General features: G+C 37.8%; 2 protein-coding genes across 2 annotated transcripts; both read left to right on the top strand.

Moving 5' to 3' along the window:
- Positions 1-2,206: 2,206 nt before the first annotated feature.
- On the top strand, positions 2,207-3,148 carry LOC121476632 (olfactory receptor 52H1-like). Its single transcript, XM_041730751.1, has one exon. It carries the CDS (start codon positions 2,207-2,209, stop codon positions 3,146-3,148), a length of 942 nt encoding a protein of 313 aa, XP_041586685.1.
- Positions 3,149-14,219: 11,071 nt separating this feature from the next.
- Positions 14,220-15,167, top strand: LOC121476116 (olfactory receptor 52H1-like). Its single transcript, XM_041729859.1, has one exon. It carries the CDS (start codon positions 14,220-14,222, stop codon positions 15,165-15,167), a length of 948 nt encoding a protein of 315 aa, XP_041585793.1.
- The last annotated feature ends 1,919 nt before the right edge of the window (positions 15,168-17,086 follow it).

Raw genomic sequence — 17,086 nt, 5'->3', positions numbered from 1 at the left:
AGGTGGTTAGCCTACATCAGATCTGTAGGTGGAATTTAGAGTCTACATCCTCACGGGCATAGAGGATCGCGATTGGGGCAGGGATGAGGGGCTGCTTTTGGACAGTGGGAACTGGTTAGATTCAACCCAGGTCAATGTTTTTTCACTTTGACTGATTAAGGACTCGGACAATGACAGAATCATTCCCTACATGAGAGAACCTCACTATGTAAAGCTTTGACTGGGCTTCTCCAGAATTGTCACAAAATCCCACGTCTCAACCTGTTCCTCCCTCCCTGTCACACAACCACACATTTCTGCCAGACATAACAGTATGGAACTGTTATGACCTGTCTGAAAAATCCACTTCCTTTCCTTTAAAGCTTTTTGAATGATTTTGTAAATTTTTTGGAGAGGATAAGAACTAGATCTCTCCCGAAAGGGGCCGAAGGATGGCTCCACTTGTGCTGGCGTCTCCAACTCTACACTCTCGGCTATCACTGTTACTGGTCCCTGTCAAAGTACTTTATAAAATAGATCATACAGTGGAGTTAAACTTTTTTTTTTAAGATTTTATTCATTCATGAGAGACACAGAGAGACAGGCAGAGGGAGAAGCAGGCTCCATGCAGGGAACCTGACGTGGGACTCAATCCTGGGTCTCCAGGATCACACCCTGGGCTAAAGGCAGTGCTAAACCGCTGAGCCACCTGGGATGCCCCATACAGTAGAGTTAAAACTGAAATACAAAAAGAACCTCCAAAGGCAAGCCCTAATTAGTGCAAAGATGGGGTCCAAGTACTGGCAGACCAGAAACGAAAACATTAGGGCAGCACTGTTTTATTATTTTTAATTTTATCTCTAGGAGGTGAGAATCTGCTCTGCTTGACTTTGCCCAGGCTAATCACACTGGCTGGTATCTGTTACAGAGGCATTGTTACACTCACTGGTGGATAAACTGTCTGCTCTACTAAGTTAGGGGGCAGAGATCCTCCAAGATTCAGGGCATCATCATCCCTGAAGCCATAAATCATCCTCTGAGCTCACTACCCTTTGCCTGAGTAAGGAGAAAGCTGCTTACCTGAGCTTGTGCACTTGTTGGTGGATGAATTCTCTTATTTTCACATTCCGGGAAGCAACCCTCCTAATCTGAACCATATGTCAATCTCTGGGTAACAAAATCTCCTGTATCACCTACCCCTCCAGAATCTATTCTTTATTTTTCCTTCCCTTTTAATTATTCCTTGTATTACTCTATTGAAGTTCTTCAGTTTATTTTTTTAGCTTTTTTTAAATAATAAATTTATTTTTTATTGGTGTTCAATTTGCCAACATACAGAATAACATCCAGTGCTCATCCCGTCAAGTGCCCACCTCAGTGCCCGCCACCCAGTCACCCCCACCCCCCGCTCTCCTCCCCTTCCACTACCCTTAGTTTCCTAGAGTTAGGAGTTATTTCATTCCCAGAGTTAGGAGTCTTTCATGTTCTGTCTCCCTTTCTGATATTGCTCACTCATATTTTCTCCTTTCCCCTTTATTCCCTTTCATTATTTTTTATATTCCCCAAATGAATGAGACCATATAATGTTTGTCCTTCTCCGATTGACTTACTTCACTCAGCATAATACCCTCCAGTTCCATCCATGTCGAAGCAAATGGTGGGTATTTGTCGTTTCTAATGGCTGAGTAATATTCCATTGTATACATAGACCACATCTTCAATTTATTTTCTAAAAACCATTGGCAGAAACCTAATATTGCTCTATAAAAGTCCATTTCTCAAAGCTCATCCCATTTAATAGTTGTAATTTATTCTACTTGTCTCCCTCCACTGCCCTCCCTCTCTCTTACATACACAGACCTTTTCTTCATGTATAATGTAATAATTTCTTTCTCCATTTGAGCCCAGGCTTATTACAAATAATCTACATTGAGAAATAGACACAGTTACTTAGGTTTAATCACATGAAATTGCTGATCTACAAAAAAAGCATTCTGTAATGTGTATTAATAAATGTATAAAAGAAATGAAGTGGAACCACTGGCAAAGAAAAGGGGTAATAAAAAGTCAATTCTATAGGTGTCAACATCCAGGGGACAGAGGGGACACTCAGGCAAGACACCTGAATGCGACAGTTGCAGTCACCTACCATGGTCAGTCCCAGCCCATTCTATCGCTGATGTGTCCTCAGAGCCCCAAAGCCAGTGGATCCCAGACGGAGGAGACCATGTATAATCTGAGCTGTTACAATCCTGGTTCCTTTATCCTTGTGGGGATACCTGGCTTGGAGAAGTTTCACATCTGGATCGGGATTCCCTTTTGTGTCATCTATGTTCTGGCTCTTGTGGGTAACTGCACCCTCCTCTACCTCATTGCAGTGGAGCACAGCCTCCATGAGCCCATGTTTTTCTTCCTAGCTATGCTGGCTACCACGGACCTCATCCTGTCCACTGCCACAGTGCCCAAACTCCTCACTAACCTCTGGCTGCACTCCCAGGAAATAACCTTCTCTGGCTGTCTCACCCAGATGTTTTTCCTCCACTTCAGCTTTGTAGTCGACTCAGCCATCCTGTTGGCCATGGCATTTGATCGCTACGTTGCCATCTGCTTCCCCTTGAGGTACACCACCATCCTGACTCCACAGGTGATCATCAAGCTTGCAGCGAGCATTGTTGTGAGGAGCTTCTCTGTCATCTTGCCAGATGTTTTTCTGCTGAAGCGGTTACCCTTCTGTGGGACACGCATCATACCACACACATACTGTGAGCACATAGGTGTTGCTCGGCTTGCCTCTGCTGACATCTCCATCAACATCTGGTATGGCTTTTCTGTGCCTCTTATGACTGTCATCTCAGATGTGATCATTATTGCTGTTTCCTATACCTTCATCCTCCGTGCTGTCTTTCAGCTCTCATCTCAAGGTGCCCGCCAGAAGGCCCTCAGCACTTGTGGTTCTCATGTCTGTGTCATCCTCATGTTTTACACACCTGCCTTCTTCTCCATCCTTGCCCATCGCTTTGGGCATAGTGTCCCTCGAAATGTGCTTATCCTGTTTGCCAACCTCTATGTGGCCATCCCCCCCGCTCTCAATCCTATTGTCTATGGAGTGAAGACTAAGCAGATCCAGGACAAATTTACTCTCCTCTTCTCTTTGAAGAAGACACAATGAGTGGGGGAGAGTCACTGAAGGAGAAGTTTAAGTAAAAATAGACTAGGTGAAATTTTATAGAACACAGACATAAAAATAAAACTGTAACTTGAAATTTTAGGGTTCTAGCTGTATGCAAAGTATGGGAAGGGAGGAAACAGGAGAAAGAAAATATTCTAGACTTTCAGAAAATCAAGGGTTTTCTTGATCAATTTTCTCATCATTTATATGAAGGAGGTGATTATGGGTACACAAGAGCACTAATGCTCAGGTTTACATTTTTCCTGTTGCTAATTTTGAGATATTTGAAGGCTAGGTATTTCCTAACATACAACTCACCCCTGTGTTTCTCATTTCCTAAGTTAAAGGCAAAGGCTCTTGTGTTCCTTTTTTCAGTAGCTATCAATGTTTTTAACTATAACTACCAAACTTGCTGCTTTGCACTTCAGTCCTGAGTCTATACATTTTAAATCCCACCTCCTATGACCTGTACTTGCTTTACTTTTTTCTTTAACCATCTCAAATTACATAGAACTGATTATCTTTTGTATCTGTCCTCTTAATTTGCATGTTCCAAGAAAATGTTTACTACCGTTGGTCCATATTTTACAAATATTAATTAATTGAATTAAACCTAATTATGACAGGGAATATTGGTTAATTCATTTCACAGATGAGGAAATGGAGACTTATGAAATGATAGAAAGACAATTAGTAGATTTAGGATCCAAACCCAGGTCTGTCTGATTCAGAATTCTTTATCCAATTGCTTCCTGGATATCTACTCACTTGAATGGCTTTCAAATGCCTCCAACTAAATTTCTCCAAAACTGACCTGGGAATTCACTAACTTCTTCCATAAAAAGTGCCCTTCCTTTTCAGTCTTCTTTTACAGTGAATGGCACTACCACCAACATGAATTCCCAAGCCAGAAACCTATGTTTGTCCTTGATTTATCCTACATCACACTCCAACAAAATTAAATCGATATTTGGGTTAAATATTTGATTTAAAGTTGCTTATAAGTGATACTAGTAGATATATACATGAAATTCTCACCTCTTTCATGACCATGACCGACTTGCCTGGGCCCTTCTCTATCATCCATCCCTCTGAGAGTATTTCAAAGTCATCTTTTTAAAGGAGTTCCAACCCTGCTCCATTCAATCCATTCTCTCTATAAAAGCTAGAGTGATCATTTTAGAATTCATATGACGGTGCCACGTTGCACCTTGCATCTCTTGAGTAATTCTATTGTCTTTAGGATCAATTCAAGGAATGGGAGAATTTAATGAAAAGAGCAATCTTCCCTGAACTCAGAGCTTTACATTTAATTTACATTTATTTATACTTCATTTATGTTTATTTCACTTAATTTGAATATCTCTGACTCTTTGAGCAAGTAATTTCAGAAGCAATGTTCTTTTTGTGTGTGTTGTACTCAATGTCTTGTTACTTAACAACAAGAAGTTGGTGTGAGTGTAGAGTGTGTATTGACTGGAGTTGGGTAGGAGCCATCTATGTTCCTCTTAAGAAACCATCCAGGATAAAAATGCCTATTTCCTAACAATTTCCACTGAAAAGGAAGCAATAAATTTAATCAAGATGAGCATATTAAATTACTTGGGAATAAGAAGTAAAGAGTAAAATTGGTATAATGGATAAGATCTCTGGGTACGTTGGTCTGTGTGTGTGTGTTGACATTTTCTTTGCTGTCTGTAGTGCCCTTAGGCAGTTCAGAAAATACACAAGCAGGGCTGCTTTATCTATGCCATAATTACAAATCATAATACTTATTTGCATGTTTATCGATGCCTACATCATGAGTTCCTTGAAGGAAGAAACTTAGTCCTAGGCATCTTCTTATACCCTTTTATATGAAAATATCTAACATGTGTTCTCAGTAAAGGTTTCATACATCTTCAAACTTTATCAGAAACCTCTTCCTTAGGGCCATTATACTTTTCCTTTCTTCCTTCTCTATCCAATTTAGATTCCATACTATATTATTGCAGTCATTGTCTTGTTTATCCTAAACTCAACTTGTTCTAAACTCAGCTGTCTCTCTTACATACTCAGGAATCCTAATGAATCTTGATGAAATTAGCCCTGTATTTTGGGGAAGTTGGAGAAAAAGACTGCACAAGACATACTGATACTACAGTTAATGAATTCAGATAATATGCCACCAGACTTGCCTACTTTCAGCTTCTCAAATGCATCAGATTTCTCCTTTTCTCTTCCACATGTGCTTTCTCTTTATTCTTTGCCTAGCAATTTATGTTTAGGCTTCAACTAAAAATACCCTTAGGTATTCCTTTTTTAGTCCTGTACTTGACTACTACCTTTCACATACATTCTCATTGTACAATGTACCTTTCATTTTAAGACTTACCACAACTTTAATAAGGTGATTGCTCATATACTCAGTTGTTTAATGTCTATTCTTCCATTATATGTCATCAAGAACCAGGTTCATGCCTGCCTTGTTTATCATTGCTTCCTATCATTTAGAAGCTCCTGCTTTGTAATAGGAATGCAATAGGGCAGCCCAGGTGGCTCAGCAGTTTAGCGCTGCCTTGGGCCCAGGGCCTGATCCTGGAGACCCGGGATTGAGTCCCATGTCAGGCTCCCTGCATGAAGCCTGCTTCTCCCTCTGCCTGTGTCTCTGCTGCTGCTGCTCTCTCTCTCTCTCTCTCTCTCTGTCTGTCTCTATGTCTTTCATTAATAAAAAAAAATTTAAAAAGGAATGCAATAAATGCTGAATAAAAGAGTTGAAATGAATGGGTTTTAATGAGTGAATGAGATCCCTCTTCCTTAGTAGAAGTCTACCGGCATTCGTAAGTCTGCATAATTAGAGAAAAAATTATGGAGAGTCATGGAAAAAAAAAAGATTTATTTTCTTTATAGTCAGGTAGTAGGTTGTTTCCTCACTTATTTTTCAGAGTTCTTCTTTCAATTAAGCATTTTAAAACAATTAAGCATTACATCACATCTGTGTTTAATTGCTCATCTGTTTTTATACATGCAGAAACTTATTTCTAGAACAGTTAAAGCATTTTGTTAGAGTACAAAAAGAGGAATGAGTAGAACAGGGATAAATTCCAGATGTTTAGCCACTAGACATTGAAAGTAGTGGGAAGTTGTACATAGTGTTCTGTTGGAAGGATGAGATTATAACCTGGCTGGCTAGCTATGATTTTTAGATTTGCATGTGCTTTGTGTTAGACATTTGCCTTAAACAAATAGATTAGTAGCCTGTAGTCTAAAAAATGGAATGAACACAAAGTTAGTGATGATTCTACACTGAGGGAAGTTGGACAGAACTACCAAGCAAGACTAAGCATTGAGGTAGGTATCTAAGAAGAGAAGCCTCTTCACACCTGGAGAGATGCTGCCTCAGTGAGAATTATCCCCAGAGTTTTTTTATACAAGGTTAGAAGCAGATACATTTCAATCCAATAGATATTTATTGATTTTCCTCTATGAAGTACTCTCAGCTAGGGATTCAGAGGAAAATGAAACAGTCTCTACACAAGAAGTATTAGGAGTTCTATATTGGGCTAACACATAGTAAAATGACTCTTGACAGACTTTCTTTATCAAATTACTGATCAAGCTAGATCATGACCCCGCTGAGGCTCAGGTATGCTATCATCATGAATTCCAAAATTTCCAAGCCACCACTAATATGAGCAGAAGTGTAAGTTTCTAAAGCTGGGAAAGCATTAATTTGATTGAATCCTTCTTCATGTCCCAGACTGACTTGGAGCCTTGGGACCGGAGGCCTACAGGTCCCCTGGGTTCAGAGGCTTTCTGTTCTAATTTGTCTCTAATCCTGGGAGATGACAAGAGAAGTACATTGGCAATCCACTTTTCCAGGCTCTGTGTTGATTCTGCCCTATAGTAAGCATGATCTTATATGTCTGTTCCTATGTCCGTGTCTGTCCTTACTAACTCTGGCACTGCTTCTTTTGTTCTTTGCTCTTTTCATCTGCTGTGTTTCTGCACTCTCTGATTATCGCCTTGCCTTTGCAAAGCAGTTCTGAGACCAGGATCTGCAAGGTGTAAGCCCATGGTGAGCAATGCAGAACCATGAGGAAGTAATGGAGTAGAGCCAATGAGAAAAGGGTCTACTAGAGCTGGTGAAGAGGAAAGAGGCAGGTGGGGAAAGAAGGAGCTCCAAGAGGAGAGGGCAAGATTAGAATTCTACATATAGATCATAGAGCTGCCGCTCATGCTAAGAAAATGGTATGAAAGAGAGGTGTCTATTAGGAGCTTTATTCTGAGCTCCTCCCATTTATTTCCCTAAAATGTTTCTAGGCTTCTCTAAAGGTCAAAATTTATAATGCTACAGATGTAAAAATAAATAAATAAATAAATAAATAAATAATAAAATGAGCAGTCATGATAGACTTAGAACTGACCATTTCAGACTGGGTCCAGACACCTGGAGATTGAAATTTCATACACCATCTCAGAGACTTTTAGGTTATCTTGTATGTGTAAACATCAGTTTGTATTTGTGAGTACATTTATGAATGAGTGTCCTATTGTTTTTTGGGGATCATAGGGGTAAGCACTCAGATGTCCACCTACCCTAGACACCACAGAGGGACACAAACACAAAACAGATTTGAACAGTTGCTTTTTGGATTGGATCTTAAAATAGTCCTTCTTGTAACCCATGGACCAACCATGGATATCCCTTTCTCTAAAATAGGGCAGAAGAAAGATATTCACATAGACAAACTTAGCATAAAAAAGAGAAATAAAGTCAAGGTTTGGATTATAATACCTCATAATCAAGATATTACTGAAAGTCCTGTCCTGTGTTCAGTTTAGTGCTAGAGGAGATGGAGCTTGTAGAGACATTAGATGTGTTATTGCAATATTCCTAGCCTTAGGAGAGAGAAGAAAAATGCTCCTCAGTCAATCAGAGACCAGTAAATAAGGTGGTGGTAGAATACTTGCTAAAATGCAAAATCTTATTCAGGAACCTGTAATCAAAGGGACTGTGATCAAAGAGTACTAGTGCTAGGAGATTAAAGAGAATGTATAGTTAGTGATACCTGAGAAGTTCCAAGAAAGCAAATGTAAAGCCCACAGGCCTTTTTCTGTATCTAGAACTTTGAAGGTAGGTGAGGAAGGTGTACTAATCCCACATCTAGCTGAGTCCTTCCTCCCAGACCATCTTTCGTCACTGTGCAGTGTTTGTGGATTCATTCCATAGGTTTGTTTGGTGGGAGCCTTCATCCATTTTGGAAGTATTTAAATAAGGGAAGCAAGTTTCCATGCTTTTCTAGATCTTTAGTTTTCCAAGGTTTATGTGGAGGAGCCTACTTTATATTGTTGTGGTAGGCTGAGAGGACATAAGACTGAGGGAATGGTGGATAAATGAGAGGATATTCACAACACTATTTGAATGATCAAGTTAATTAGTATGAAGTCCACTGGTCTCTCTGGCACTCATTTATTCAAGAACCTATTGAACACTCTGTGACACATTCTGTTCTAGGGATAGAACAGTGAAATAAGCAGACGTGATATATATCTTCTTAAACTCTATCACTTATTAAGCGAGAAAGCTAAGTAAAATAAAATAAAATGAAATAAAATAAAATAAAAATAGTGTGTTAAGTGCTCTGATTGGATAGTGTGGAGTGCCAGGAGTATGCCTGGGGCATTACCTAATTTGGATATTGTTCAGGAAAGCTTGTTTTGTGCTATAGATGAGAGAAAGTTTGCTAGAGAAAGAAAGAAAATGGACCAAGCTGAAGAAACTTCCAAGACCAAATGTAGGTGGAAAAGAAATCAGACAAGAATATTCCTCAAAGCTGAAATTTAAATTGGGGGTGACACACTCAGTAGATTAAAGTTATCTCATGTTTGACATGGAAGAAGGCTTTATGGCCTCTTCTACTTTGATATTCTCTTCTGGGATCTAGTGTTAGGTAATATTCTATTTGTTTCTGACTGAACAAGAAAAATTATTGAAAGTCTTTAAAGTCTTTAAAGCATTGAGGAACTACATGGGTGTCAGTAATGCCATGGTGTTAGGTATAAAACAATGAGTTTTATGCAAATTCTTCAGTTATGAGATTATGCAGCAAGAGAGCTACAGATGTGGATACTACTCACAGGATCAGATAATGTGTCTTCAAATTATGTCTATTTGCTTACCTTAGTTGATAGTAAACAAATGGGCATATTTTAAATAATCTTAAAATTATTCTCTAAAATCAGGAGACAAAGTAGAAGCCAAGGAAACAAAATGAAACAGGGCAAACTTGACTTGAAGTTCATAGATATGGTAGAATTTGCTGGTGTTTCAGCAACTTCATCACTCCTCTTCCCATCACCCCTCTATTAACTGATAAGTCTTATCAATTCTGTCTTCTCATCTTTCTGAAGACAATCTCTTCTGTTACAGGAATGCAGGCTGCCATTCTTTACCTCACTTCAGTCATGATCATACTCAGTCCCTTGTTTACAGAATGAGTTCCTAGTTCATCTGGGTACATATTAGGACTTACAGGTAATGTTCAAATAAAGGAATAAATTTAGGTCTCACAAAATAGTTTAACTAGCTTTTAAAATAAACTTAGAACATTTTTGGGCTTCCTATATGCTCAGAAATCAGTTGTATCCTACATGAATTACCTGCTCTTTAAATATGAGAAGATATATTTGATGAAATTGTCTAGTTTGGGCACCATTTGGAGGGAGATAGGTCTCTGACAACCTTTTTATTTTATATAAATTGGTTTACTTAGGTTGTATGATTATTCATCAATCATGTTTGTTTCTGTATATTTTCCCAAGTATCTTAATTTTACTTTAATTGTCAGAGCATTATAATGGACTTCAAAATACCATTATTGTTTAAAAATATATCTTCTTTGTCATTAGAAAATTTTTTGTCTTTTTTATCTTGATTTTAATCATTATGCTTATGTAATTCACTTGTGACTTTAGAGAATTCTACTGATTACATTTTTTTTTTATTAACTTTTATTGGTGTTTAATTTACCAACATACAGAAAAACACCCAGTGCTCATCCCGTCAAGTGTCCACCTCAGTGCCCGTCACCCATCCCCTCCAACACCCGCCCTCCTCCCCTTCCACCACCCCTAGTTCGTTTCCCCGAGTTAGGAGTCTTTACGTTCTGTCTCCCTTCCTGATATTTCCCAACATTTCTTTTCCCTTCCTTTATATTCCCTTTCACTATTATTCATATTCCCCAAATGAATGAGAACATACACTGTTTGTCCTTCTCCGATTGACTTATTTCACTCAGCATAATACCCTCCAGTTCCATCCACGTTGAAGCAAATGGTGGGTATTTGTCGTTTCTAATTGCTGAGTAATATCCCATTGTATACATAAACCACATCTTCTTTACATTTTTTTAACTTTTTTCTCTTTTTAAAGTAATTGATTTCCAATTTTGGATATTTAATATACTTATATTAATTATTCTTATTTCATTGATAATGTGTTTAAAGATTTTTTTCAGAGATTGTATTTATTTATTTATGAGAGACACAGAGACAGAGGTAGAGACACAGGCAGAGGGAGAAGCAGGTTCCATGCAGGGAGCCCCATGTGGGACTTGATCCCAGAGCTCCGGGATCACGCCCTGAGCCAAAGGCAGATGCTCCACCACTGAGCCATCCAGGTGTCCCTTAAAACTAACATTTTGAATCCTAAAGCAACATCTACTAGTTTTCGAAGATTTGCCATTTAGTGAATCTTTGGTGCTGTTCTCTAGTCTGTATCTACCTTTTTGTCTTTCTGCCTTATTTGATATTTCCTGATTATTTACCTAAATATGTTTCTTAAAAATCTCATTCTCATACACATTTCAGGTGCATATACTTTTAATATAAGCTAGAGGTTTTATTGTGATACTGTTTACATATATACATATATGATACATATATCTTTTTGATTCATGAGGAATTTTTGAATTGTGAATCCAACTACATTTTCTTCTGCAATAAATAAGAAATAATTTCCAAGCCTTTTGTGGAATTATCCAGTATTTTCTCACCAATCTTGATTCCTCTAATTGCATATAGTATAAAAACTACAACCAATTTTGGAGCTATATATTCTGTCCTTGGGTGTATTTATTCTTGAGCCAGCAAGATACTATGTAGTTTATTCATGTATTTGATTTGTTTTATGTGTGTATGCATTTAATAAATGCATTCAAGTTAATCATGTCATTTTATTGTTTTTTTTTCATTTTATTGTTAATTGATAAATTATATAATCCTCCTTTTTCTTATCATTTAAAATTTTTCTTTACACATTTTTTTGCTATTTAAAAACATTCTGAAATTATGTTACCCTTTAAATATTACCAGCTAACCTTCTCTGTTTTATTCCAGTTTTAGTATGTGTCCTGCAGAAGTAGCACTATTTTGGCATCTTTTGATTCCTATACACATAGCTTTACCTCATTCCTTTTGAAAGCCATATACTATTATATTGTATGAACATACTGTAAATGTTAAAATAATTCCCATATAAAAATTAAACTGATGCTAGCTTTTCAATTTTTATTTTTCATATTAAAATTTCTCTCAAATTTCATATTATAAATGTTGCTGCTATGAATATCTTTTTGCCATTTTAATTTATATAATTGTATCTGTAGATCCTATATTTGGAACTTCTGGGGCAATGGATATGTGCATTTTACATTTTGATACACATTGTCAAATTACTATCTAAGAATGTTATATAGTAAACCCTTCTAAAATAGTTATGACAACTCTTACTTCCTCAGAACCTTCACAGGATGGATATTATCAATGATACCATTGATCATTTTAAGTATTGATTGATAAATAATATACCTCATCATTCATGTTTATATTAAGTTTAATTATTTATGAGACCAAAAATATTCTACATATTGTTACACATTAGAGTTTCTTCTTATATGACCTGGTTATTCACATCCATTGTTACTTTTTCCACTTGATCACAGGGCTTTGCTTTAGGGATCTGTAAGAATACTTTAAATAAATGTTAATGGAATTATATATTTTTCATTTAGATTAGTCTTTGATTGTGGTGCTTTTGTCATGGAATTTATTGTCTCCTGCTTAATTATCATTTCTCTGTAATAGTTTGTTCTTCCAATTTCCATATTTTGTCCTTCTTTCTTCCTTTAGATGTTATCTGGGTGTATATGTGGTAGGGAATATGAGATGTGGGTGAGGTGATTTATAGATAATTTTGTGAATAGGGAACCAAAATCCTGGATCCTGAAACCTAGCTAACGCTTCTCTATGTGTCTCTTTTATACCTATATCTATTTTTAAAGAGGTGGACTCCACGTAGATTTAAGCACTGAAGATATTTACTGCTGCCAATGGTCAGCCTTGCCATTTCTTCTTATCTGGAATTATAGTCTTTCCATTTTTCTTTTCTTTCTAGTTGGGACAGACTTTACATCATATCTGCCTTTAATTGCTCAGGGAAAATCGGTGCATTTGAGTTAGAATGCAGAGGTCTTGATGAGAGATGATAGCATGTAGGATAGAGCAGTCAATGCAAGGATAGCAATAAGTGGATGTAAGAATGAACACTTACATGTAACATGAGACTTGTTTGGAAGATGAGCAAGATGATTGTTTGTGAAAGAATAGGATTGAGATAATTTCAAGGCTTCTAGACTGAGAAACCGTGTTATACTATCATTTGCTGAGTTGGAAAACATTATAAGAGAAACAGATTTGGAGCAATGGAAAGAGAAATAAGATAGTTTGAAATATGCTGAATTGGATGCACCTGTGGTATTTCTAAGCTAGCAGGCATTGAGTAAGTAACTAGTTCCAAACCTGAGGGGAGAGAAATATCTGTAAAATTATAAACTTCAGAATATTCAACATAGGAGACACAAAGTCATGGCGTTTGGGGATATCACCCAGATGGAGTTTGTTGACCTAGATAGAGTAGCAGATATAGAGCACTACAGAATAACAACATTCAAGAACAGGTAGAAAGAAAAATGAGAGACTACTGAAGTTGGAGAAGATATTTGTGTGTCATGTCACAAATAGAAGACTTTTGGGAGGAGGGCCCAACTATTTCAATGAAATCTCACAAGAATGAATCATTACATAGATTATATAGGGGCAAGAATACTGGGGTATGACTACCCAGATACTGGGCTGCCCCTGCTGGGATATCTTCTGTGAGAGTTGAGAGGAGGATTATATTCTTTCCTTGAGACCAATCTGACATAGTAAGCTAATGGAGAATGTCTTTTCTTGGAAGATTTTCCAACCTGGGAATATCTGAAGGCAGAGTAAACCACCTAAACCATAGCCTTTAGGGAAGAATATATTTTGTTTCCTCTTTATGCTGGTGAACTTTGCTACAATACTGATGAGAACCAAGGTAAATGTCCCGCTGTGGAGAAAGAGCAGAAAAGAAAAGAGACTGCATGGTCTACTTCAGTGTTAGACCCCTTGAGACTCTACAGTTGTTAGTCCTGTTCACTAGGGCTGGAACTTTACATTGAACTTGTGCCAAATCCCCAACTAACCATTGTCTCTCCACCTAATAGTATTTTGAGCACCTATTTTCCTAGAAAACTTCCTGGGGGACAGCCCTAGTGCTCAGCATTTTAGCGCCACCTTCAGCCCAGGGTGTGATCCTGGAGACCCAGGTCGAGTCCCGCGGTGGGCTCCCTGCATGGTGCCTGCTTCTCTCTCTCTCTCTCTGTGTCTCTCATGAATAAATAAATAAAATCTTAAAAAAAAAAAAAAACAGCTTCCTGGGTTCCTGGTAACTACGCAGGTCTAAAATTATATGACTGGGGTTATGTGATTTGTATCTCTGGGAAAAAATTATTTTGATACCTCTCTTAATATGACTTAAAATTCCAAGTAAAAGTTTAGCAGGTGTTTATTAGCAAAGAAAAGTGACAAATGACAGTCTGTCACTTCACAGCTGCAAATAAGTGGATAATACTGAAGTAGGCTCAGAGGTGGACGTCTATAGGTCACTAGCAATCAGCCATGAAATTTTTATTTCCAGGCTATGAGACACATCTAATCCAAGACCATGGTGGCCACATTCAACTTGAGCAGCTTCAATCCGGGCCCGTTCATCTTACTGGGAATCCCAGGGCTGGAGGAGTTTCATGTCTGGATTGGGATTCTCTTCTTTATTATCTATCTTGTGGCCCTGGCGGGCAACAGCATCCTTCTCTACCTTATTTCCGTGGAGCGTACCCTTCATGAGCCCATGTTCTTTTTCCTCTCCATGCTGGCTGCTACAGATGTCATCCTGTCTAATACATGTGTGCCCAAAACATTCAGCATCTTCTGGCTCGGTCCTCAGGAAATTACTTTTCCTGCATGCCTTACTCAGATGTTCTTTCTCCACTACAGCTTTGCTATGGATTCTGCTATTCTGCTGGCTATGGCATTTGATCGCTATGTTGCTATTTGCTTCCCCCTAAGGTATACGAATATTCTCACCCGTCAGATTATTACTAAGATTGTAGTGGCTATTGTCAGCAGGAGCTTTTGTATCATCTTCCCATGTGTCTTCCTGTTAAAGAGACTGCCTTTTTGCCGAACACTCTTCATTCCACACACATACTGTGAGCACATAGGCATAGCCCAACTAGCCTGCGCGGATATCTCCATCAACATCTGGTATGGATTAGCTGTACCTATAATGACTGTCACATCAGACTTGATCCTTATTGGCATCTCCTACGGTCTCATCCTTCGTGCCGTCTTTAACCTTCCATCTCGAGATGCCCGCAAGAAAGCCCTCAACACGTGTGGTTCCCATGTTTGTGTCATTCTTATATTCTATACACCAGCCATGTTCTCTGTCCTCACCCACCGTTTTGGTCACAATATTCCTCGCTCTTTCCACATACTGACTGCCAACCTCTATGTAGCCATCCCTCCTGCACTCAATCCAATCATCTATGGGGTGAAGACCAAGCAGATTCGGGAGAAAATCATCTTACCTTTCTTCTCTAAAGGGAATTAGTGACATGAGATGGAGAACTTGGGAAAGAAAACAGGTAACTATATTGACTTTGGAATGTATTTTATTATTTTTTTTACAGCTAAAATATCTACAATGGTGATTTCAATACATATGAAGTCCTAAAAGTCCTCTATGTGTTGGAGGAATCAATAAGACAAGGTAAGGAGGCAGATGTCAAGAAAGGCAACAGAAAAGGTTGAAGAAGATGTGTCTGCCTGCAAAGATAGATCAGAAGGAAATTTCTATTTCATTTTGAGTTAGATTTCCAAGACTTATGGGATAGAATAGTGATCATATATAATGTAGATGAAAAAAGTAGAATATTACTCTTAATTAATAGGTTAAAAGAGATGACCAAAAGGTCTAACAATTTGGGATATTTTTGTTGAATACTTTCCAGATGAGAGTTAAAGCTGATGGCAAATGATTACCTTCTTTTGGAATCATCCAGGATGATTAATCATCTAAAAACATGGTTCTCAAACACCAATGAGTCTCAAAATCACCTGGGGAATTTGATATGCTTGCAAAGTCTCAGGTTTTATCCTACTTCCATTAGCCTCTGTGTTCTTTAACAGTTCTCTAGGTAATTCTGACACCTAAGAAATCTTGGATCCTTCCAAATCAGAAAAGTCCTGGTCCTTTGAAATACCCATAGACTTTGTTCTTCTAGTAATTTCCTGGGCTTGGAGTAACATAGCTCTCTTTTATGCTCCCCATAACTGTTTCTTGCTTAGTATTATTGATCCATCTTAAAATTCCACAACTTTAAATCTCATATCATCAAAATACATTATCAATTATCTTTACTTACTATAGTCTTTGAAGGATTTCACTTCTGGCACAATTTTCATCATGATTATTGGTGATTTTAATGAACACAGAGAGGATCCATTAATAACTTGGTGTGATAGACTGTATTCTTTAAAGATAAAGACACAATACTATATTCTATCTTCCAGGCTTTTCTGCAATGTGAACTTACCATTCCACATTACAGGTGGAGTCTAATTCTATTTCTCTTGAATCTGGTTTAACAAAGGGGTTCCTTGAAAAATAGAATTCAGTGAAAGTGTCATTCTGAGGCTTCTGAGGTTAGTTCACAAAAACCTTTGCAGCTTCCATTTGGGTCTCTTGAAATGCTTTATCTTGGCATGCTCCCTTTTGGAACCCAAATACTAAGCTACAAGTATTTCGACCAGATGGAGAAGCCATGTCTAAATATTCTGCTAAAGGACTTCAGTTGAGATCCCAGTCAACAGTTCACAACAACATGTTGGTAAGTTATCTTAAACAGCCTCTGTAGGCTCAACTGACATCTCTCTGTAATGTATGAGAGACTCAAAGAGAGAACTACTCAACCGATGAAAGCCAAGTCATAGAACCAAAAAAGTAATAATTTGCTGTTTTAAAATAAACTTAGGGATGGCTAGTTATGCAGCAATAGAGACATGATGCAGAAAGTGGTAACAGGGAGTGGGGTGTTGGTGTAGTAGTAAAAACCTAAAGCATGTAGCATTAGCTTTGGCATAGTCAGCAAGCAGAAGCTGAAAGGGCCTTGATGAACTGTTAACGAGGCCTGAAAGACAGTGAGAAAATTATTATTGGAAGCTGGAGAAACAGGTACAAGTGCTATGTAATTATAGGAGGTTTGAAAATATCATAACCTGGAAAGTAGAAAATATACCTAATTAACCGATGCATTTGGCCAAGGGGATTTTGAAGCAGAGTACTGAAAATATCAACATTATTTTTATACCACAGATGATTAGGTACAGATAGATGTAAGCTAAAGTGAAATTATTCAGTGTTCAAGCATAACTTAGAGTAAATTTAAAGGAATCATAGTTGGCTAAATGCAAATAAAAAGGAAATCTCCTTCCAGCCTTTCCAAATGACAAAGACTCTCTTTGGAAAAA

Source organism: Vulpes lagopus, chromosome 15, assembly GCF_018345385.1.
Source record: "Vulpes lagopus strain Blue_001 chromosome 15, ASM1834538v1, whole genome shotgun sequence".
Classification (NCBI taxonomy): domain Eukaryota; kingdom Metazoa; phylum Chordata; class Mammalia; order Carnivora; family Canidae; genus Vulpes; species Vulpes lagopus.
This window is presented reverse-complemented; position numbering and strand designations above follow the sequence as displayed.